Source organism: Caenorhabditis briggsae (genome assembly GCF_000004555.2).
Source record: "Caenorhabditis briggsae complete genome, chrIV, whole genome shotgun sequence".
Lineage (NCBI taxonomy): Eukaryota > Metazoa > Nematoda > Chromadorea > Rhabditida > Rhabditidae > Caenorhabditis > Caenorhabditis briggsae.
Genome location: NC_013487.2, coordinates 1,177,758 through 1,184,880, shown reverse-complemented (window position 1 = coordinate 1,184,880; position 7,123 = coordinate 1,177,758). Strand labels below are relative to the sequence as shown.

Here is a 7,123-nt window from a genome sequence, read left to right as displayed (position 1 = left end):
AACATTTTACTAGTTAACCACTTTTTTGATATCTTTCAAAAGAAGTGAGATATATAGGCTCAAAGTGGACGATTCGGGTGTCGTTCTATTAGAGGTTTTACGGTAATTTTACCAAAAAAAAATTTTTTCTGAAACTTTTGGGAATAAACCGTATGCACTGAAAGTGCGGAACCAAAAAAAAATGTTTCTGGAGAATTCAAAACACGAATTTTCTAATTTGTTGAATTTATCATAACTCCAGATTTTAAAAAATTGATGCTTAATTTTCATAGTTTTGATTTAATTCTACCAATTGTCGAATCGATATCAAGAGTTTCCAAAAAATTTAGAAACAGTAAAACTAATTTAGAAACAGTAAAACTTTTTTAGATTTTAAAAGTTTTGAAATTTTCGAAATGCAAAAATTATTTTGCGTTATTGCGTTCAGAAACTTTTAATACGTTTCGGGAAAGTTTGAAACTTGAAGAAAGTATATTTCTTGGAAAATAAGTATCCTCAATTTTTCTGAAATTCAATATTTTTTCTATTTCAGTTAAAAACAAACCTAATCCTTGTCTTCTTCTTGTCCCAAACTACAAATAAGAAGAAAAAGTGCAAGTTTCTTCTTCTTCTTTTTTTGTTGACACAACCAAAAAAAAAAGCAGAAAAAAGAGACGGATGAATGACTAATTTTTGTCTCCCTCCAGTTGAAAAACACAATATAGGAGTGTAGGGAAATTTTTGCTTACAAACTATCGCCGAAATCAGAAAATTGAGAAATCAGAAATTTGAAGCATAAAACTTTTTAGAAACTTTCATTTTTGAACCATCAACGTTATATTATTTAAGAAAATTCAAAATTTCTGAAACAAATTTATTGAAACCGAAAGAATCTTGTTTGACAGTTTCAAAATCTCCATAAATAATTTTTGACAAAAAGGATCTTTAATCAATGAAAATTAGTAAGATAATCATTATTCAAAGCTACGCGGTCGTTAAATTGACTCTTAACGGTTTCCCACAGAAGATTTCCGAACTGCAAGTTAATTTTTGATCTACAGAAAAAAAATTTGGCGCTATCAGAATTGCAGGTCTAAAACCATAATTTCAGAATTTTTCATCTGATTTTGTGGAGATTTGAGATAATTCAAATGATTCTTAAAAAATTGATTAGTGGTTATAGAATCCTGTATGGTCCTTTTCCGGAAGAAAACATTTCAAAAGTTGTCATTTTTGAAAGTTTTTACAGAAAAAATGTATCTCCTCTTTCAGTTTTTGACATTTCAAATAGTTCTATAGGTTTTAGACCTGCAATTGTGACCGCGCCAAATTTTTTTTTCTTTAGATCAAAAATTAATTTGTAGTTCGGAAACGTTCTGTGGGAGACCGTGCTCTTTCGATAGATTTCAAAAATTTTGGTAGTTGTTCGTTTTAATAAATTTTCACTGTTTCAAGATTTCCATAATAAAGGGTTTTTTTTTGACTAAAAATTCGTTGAACGAAAAAGTCTCTAGGCTATCAATATTCAAAATAAAACAAGCCACTAAACTATTCACAATTCTCCAATTAATGAACCAATCATTCAGGCCCAATATCCTTCTCATCTTCTTCATAACCATTATTCCAAAATCAACATTTCAACAACAAATTTGTACGGACCAAGACTACGAATTCACATATACCAATTGCGATGAACATGGAGAGCGATGGAGGGTTGCAGTACCACGTGACGGGGTTCAATGTGCAAATTTACCGACGCCAAAGAGAGGATTGAATTGCTGTAAGTTAAAAAAAGCAATAAAATTTGAATTGTGGTCGGCCGCAGCCGGCCTCAAGGTTTGGCAAACTTAACGTTAAGCTCAACTTTAAACTTGAAATAAGTATAAAATCCACTTGAATTTAGAATCAACTCGAATAAAATCAACTCGAATTTCAACCTCAACCTCAAAAAAAGCTTAACCGGTCTCTAATTCCGATAACCTGCTCTTTAACCACAAAACTTCTGAAATTTCAGCATTCTCCTGTGAACCGGGTCATTACCTCGACTTGGACAGTCAACACTGTCGTCCGTGCAACCCTGGATACTTCAGTTTGGGTGGTGGAATTCGTTACGAGGAGTTTGTGACACTTCCAAGTGGATTCTCAGTAGATAACATGGATTCTACACAAGATACTCAGTATTCGAGTCAACAAAGTCGAATGGTTGAGTGCCCTAAAGAGTTAGTCATCCGATTTTTGACTTTAGAAACACACAGGTGGATCGCGAGGAACGTTATATGGGATCGCGCGGTGTTGTATATGCTCCTCCTTTAAGTTTCAAAACACTAGAGAAAAATTTCAAAACGTTCCAAAACATCTAGGAAATCTCGACAATTCCAGAAAGTTCTGGAAAGTTCAAGGAAGATTTCAGAACATAAAAAAAGAGTCGAGAAAACTCCTGAAAATTTCCAACAATTCTAATAAGTTCCAGAACATTCTAGAACAATCCGGAAAATTCCAGAAAATTCCAGAAGTTTCCAGAAATTTCCAGAAATTTCCAAAAAGTTCCAAAACATTCCAAAAAACTTCAAGATATTTTAGAACGTTCCAGAACATTCTAGAAAATGTCAAGAAAACTCCAAGAACGTTTTCAATATTTACTTTTATCTACAAGAATACAGGTCTTGCAACCTCTTCCCTATACTTTCAGTGTAATCTAGAACCGAAGGCTTAGATAAAATGATGTATAAAGTTTCCGAAATTCAGAAAACCCAAAGATTTGAAAAACTCGGAAAATGCAGATATTCAAAAATTGGTGAATTTGGTTCGAAAGTCGAGACTTTAAAAATTCAGAAAATTGTACTCTGCTATTAAGAAACAGGCATTCTGTCATGAAGAAACTCGGAAACTCAAAAATCCTGAAAATCGGATGTTTGAATTCAGTTATCGCGTTTTTACTAAGAACCGACAAGACTTAATGGAAATTACCAGAAAATTAGGAAAAAATACGTCTGCAATAATCAAAAAAAACAAGCGGCTTAGTGGGATTCTATCAGAGGTAGGCATCAAATAGATGTGGCTTTCTTTTAGGAAAATCTAAAATTTTAAACTTTAAATACTTCGGAGTCACTCAAAAAGTGAGAAATTCAAAAATTATCAATTCAAGTGTATGATACAATAAACGGCAGCCAGGAGGTTGAGCCTCCGGCAGGGGCTCAAACCGACTGGTATGGATCCTATATGCGAGCACGGACGGGGCATATGCTTTCCCCGCTAACTGACCAACCCATATAGCGGGCATAACGAACGCTATATGCGCACATTCACAGTATGGGCCACAATGCGCCCATATAGTGTTCTGCGCGATTCACCTGTGACAGTGTATCTGTAGAGAAGTCATCAAGATAAGAAAAATTTGAAGTAGTATTTTTTAAGGGTAGAACATTTAGGAAATTGTGAAACTTCGTCTCTGCAAATTATCAATTCTTAAATACACCTAAATTAATTATCTTCTAATTGAAACAGAAATGATTATTTTTTATTTTTTCAGAGCCGGTTGGGTGGTCAAGGACGGAGAATTGATCTATATTCCGACTCCATGTGTTTCTAGATTGTCATTTTCAGCAAATTTGGTCCGACCCGGATCTGTGGAGTTTACTTATCGGTGGGTTATGGAATCTAGTGGAAATTTTAAAGTTTTTGAAGTTTCTAGTTTACATCAATTACCAAAAAACGGGACCTGGAAAAATTGGGAAAGTTTTGAAACTGGAGTATTCAGTGAAATTCTAAAATTATGTCATGAAGAACTTGTTCAAACCAAAAAAACAAGCCTATCAAATTTTTCTAGAATTTGAGATTCTAAAAAAAGCTAGTATTTGCGATCTATCAAAAGATATAATGAAAGGAATAGTTGAAAAGCTAGTATCATAAAATGTAAAAAGGAAAAAAAAATAAGAAATTATGAAACTGGAATTTTTAGTAAAAGTTAGCGTCCAGGTCATTAATTTTCAACCCAATCTATCTTGGTATTTCTGAAAAAATATCAGAATATAGTTAACTGATAAGTGTTTATCATATCACCAGCAACATTTTATCAGTAGACAACTTTTTGATATCTTCAAAAGGAACCAAGACAGTTGAGCATAAATTTTACCTGTGACATTCAAAGGAAAGACCTCCCCCCTCTTACAATAAGGTTGTAGATCTAGAAAAAATTCCAAACCCACAGTAACCCTCTATGGTAAAATTCCAGAATGCCCCGAAACAATCGTGCTCTCTCCATGCAAGTGGACATCCGAAACGAGCAATGTCAATCCTACAACGATATAGCAAGGTCCATGTTCCAAAAATACGCCAAAAAAGAGAAGGATGAGGAGGAGAGAAATGGTGACTGGCGGAAAAGACGAATTGAATTGAAATCTGGACCAAATGTGATCTCATGGATCATCCAGAACAATCTAGGATACCAAGCATCCAATCAACCGATTCATATCGATCGGATTGATGTTCTAGGATTGGCATTTACAAGACAATGCACCGCCTGTCCACCTGGCACCAGTTCCATCGGCGCCTCTGCTGAATGTATTCCTTGTAATCCCGGATATTTCTCATCGAAAGGATCCGCACAATGTGGGCGGTGCCCGGAATCTCAATATTCCGGATTCAAGTCCGAGAAATGCATTGACAGACCTCCTTGCCGTGTATCAGACTACTATCCTGTCCGTGAGCCATGTACTAATGGATCCAGTAGAGCGGTTTATAAAAAAGTGTTGCCTTCGATATGTCGGGATGATTTGGATTCGGCCACTAAGCTTCCGCCACCGACGCCTTGGAAACCGTGTCCGAAGTGTAATCCTGGAATGGAGAAGAATAAATTGGGAGTGTGCGAGTTTTGTAAGAAAGACTACTTTTCCGATGGAAATTGTGAGTTTTTGCGGTTTTTTTTTAAACCTTCAAAGGAAGAAATACAGTAAGACTTGTATTTCTGTATTGATAAATCTTTCATTAGCTCTAATTTTTAACTACAGTATACCCATCGCATTCAAATTTCCTTTTTTTCAGCTTGCGCCCGTTGTCCAGTGGATACCGTACCCAACTACGGTCTACAGTACCAGAATTGGGAAGTGATGCCACCAAAATTGACGACAAGATGTGAATATATTTCTGAAGGTGAGAATTTTTTCAAATTCAAATATCGGAAGTTTTTGAAGTTTGAACATAATTTCTGTTTTGACAACACTGTTTTACAATATCACGGAAACACTACTTTTGCTCGTTTCAGTCTTTTATCTCGATTCCTGTAAAAGATATCGAAAAGTAATCAACTGATAAAATGTTATTGATAATATGATAAGCATTTTGTCATTTGACTACTTTTTGATATCTCTTACAAAAAGCTAGATAAATCGGGTCAAAATATAAGGCCTTTCTTTACAGTAACCCGCGATTTTTAAAATTAACATTGAACGTAAATTTAACCACAACCTCAAGTTTAAGGTTTCCATTTGACGTTAGACTTGAGCTTAAGCTTAAGCTCAGATTCAAGCTTAAGCTTGAGATCAGCTTAATGCTTAAAGCTCAACTCAGGCGTCAAACTTAACCCTAAGCTTGAGCTTAAGCTCAACTTTAATCGTGGACCTTAACTTCAAACGTTAAGCCTAACTTTGAGCTTGAGTTTAAGCTCAAGCTTAACTTTAACCTTCAAGCTAAATTCAAGCTTGAGCTTCCAGATGTCTCCACAACCTGCAACATTGGCGATGCATGGCTTCCATCAGGCGATTCCCTAATCTCCGCCCCCTCCCTAGAGCTCGGAATTGCTTTTGAACTAATTCTCTCTATCGATGAAGGCTTCTGGAACCCTCTCGCCCCGAAACCCTCCAAAACCATGAAAGTCCCCGTTGCTCAAATTACTGTAGTCTTCGAAACCTCGTGTGCCGATGAGTCCTGCGCTCTCTACTTCATCGAAGACATGTCCGCTGGCACTAAGGGAGCTCGTGAATCATTTTATCACTTTTTGGCGGCTTTTAATGGAACTAACAGTAAACGAGTGTGGAGTCATACTGTTACCAAAAACACGCCAGCTAGATTTATGCTGGCATTTTTGAGATCTGGAGTTTCAAGTGGGGAGGATCGGATAACTGATGAGGCGAGAGTATACGCGATCAATGTGACAAATGTGGGACATCGAGGCGGACAAGGGGGCGGAGCCTCACAGTGTTTGACATGTCCACATACTGCTGGAGGAGAGACTTGTGTTCCGTGTCCTGCTGGAAATTATATGCATCAAGTCACCAAGTTATGTGTATCCTGTCCGGTGAACACTATTGTCAACGCGTCGAGTAGCAGAGTTGGAGTGGAAAGTTGTATTCCTTGTGGTCAGGGATTGACATCGAATGATGGTGTTAGTTGTACGTCGCAGGGAAAGATTCAATTGAAAGGGATGAGCAATGAGTCATTTACCTACGATTTCTCGCCGTTTGTTGGGAGGTAAGTGTTGTAAACGGATTAAATGTAAATGGTAAACTGATAAAATGTTACTGATATTATGATTAAAATTTTATTAATTGACTACTTTTTGGTGTCTCTTACATGAAGCTATAAAAAAGGCCAGAAATCGACCCTTTGAGATAATTTTCTTGAAAATTTACTGTTTCATAATATTCAAAAAATTTTATTCTGAACATTATTATTATTCCTACTGAGATACGCTCTATTTAATATTAGGTGTCTTAAAATTTTTAGCCGAGTTTTTGGTGGTAGTCTAGGCTATCAACATTTGAGCCATTTTTACAGGATTAATACTGAAAACCTTACAAGATTCACTAAAAGTATTATGAAACTTTCAAAACGGTTGCAAAATACCAGCGGCCGATTGTTTTCTAGACCACGACTGATATTTTGGCCTTCTTAAAGGTGGTGTGCGGTGAAAAATTGTATTGGTTTATTTTGTGCAGAAATCCAAGTAGATCCCCATAAAAATAAAGAAAAAATTCAAAAAAAATTCCTTCATTGAGAAAAACGGCGTCGAAAAGTCACAGTGGGAACCGGTGGCCTAGCGGCCAGGTGTGAGTTTTCTAGGCCAACTGCCGGTAAAAGCGCGCGAAATTCGAATTTTTATTGATTATCAGTGTTTTCTCTAATGTCTTTTAAAGATTTCAAAATGTTT

General features: G+C 36.0%; 1 protein-coding gene across 1 annotated transcript in view; it reads left to right on the top strand.

Moving 5' to 3' along the window:
• Window positions 1-1,548: 1,548 nt before the first annotated feature.
• Window positions 1,549-7,123, top strand: part of CBG13728 — a gene marked incomplete at both ends in the record, with an annotated part of 10,181 nt that continues 4,606 nt past the window's right edge. Inside the window, 6 exons of the mRNA XM_002632442.1 lie at window positions 1,549-1,759; window positions 1,994-2,198; window positions 3,509-3,622; window positions 4,211-4,881; window positions 5,020-5,127; window positions 5,688-6,444. Coding sequence (XP_002632488.1) covers window positions 1,549-1,759; window positions 1,994-2,198; window positions 3,509-3,622; window positions 4,211-4,881; window positions 5,020-5,127; window positions 5,688-6,444 — 2,066 coding nt within the window. The remainder of the gene's footprint in view (window positions 1,760-1,993; window positions 2,199-3,508; window positions 3,623-4,210; window positions 4,882-5,019; window positions 5,128-5,687; window positions 6,445-7,123) is intronic.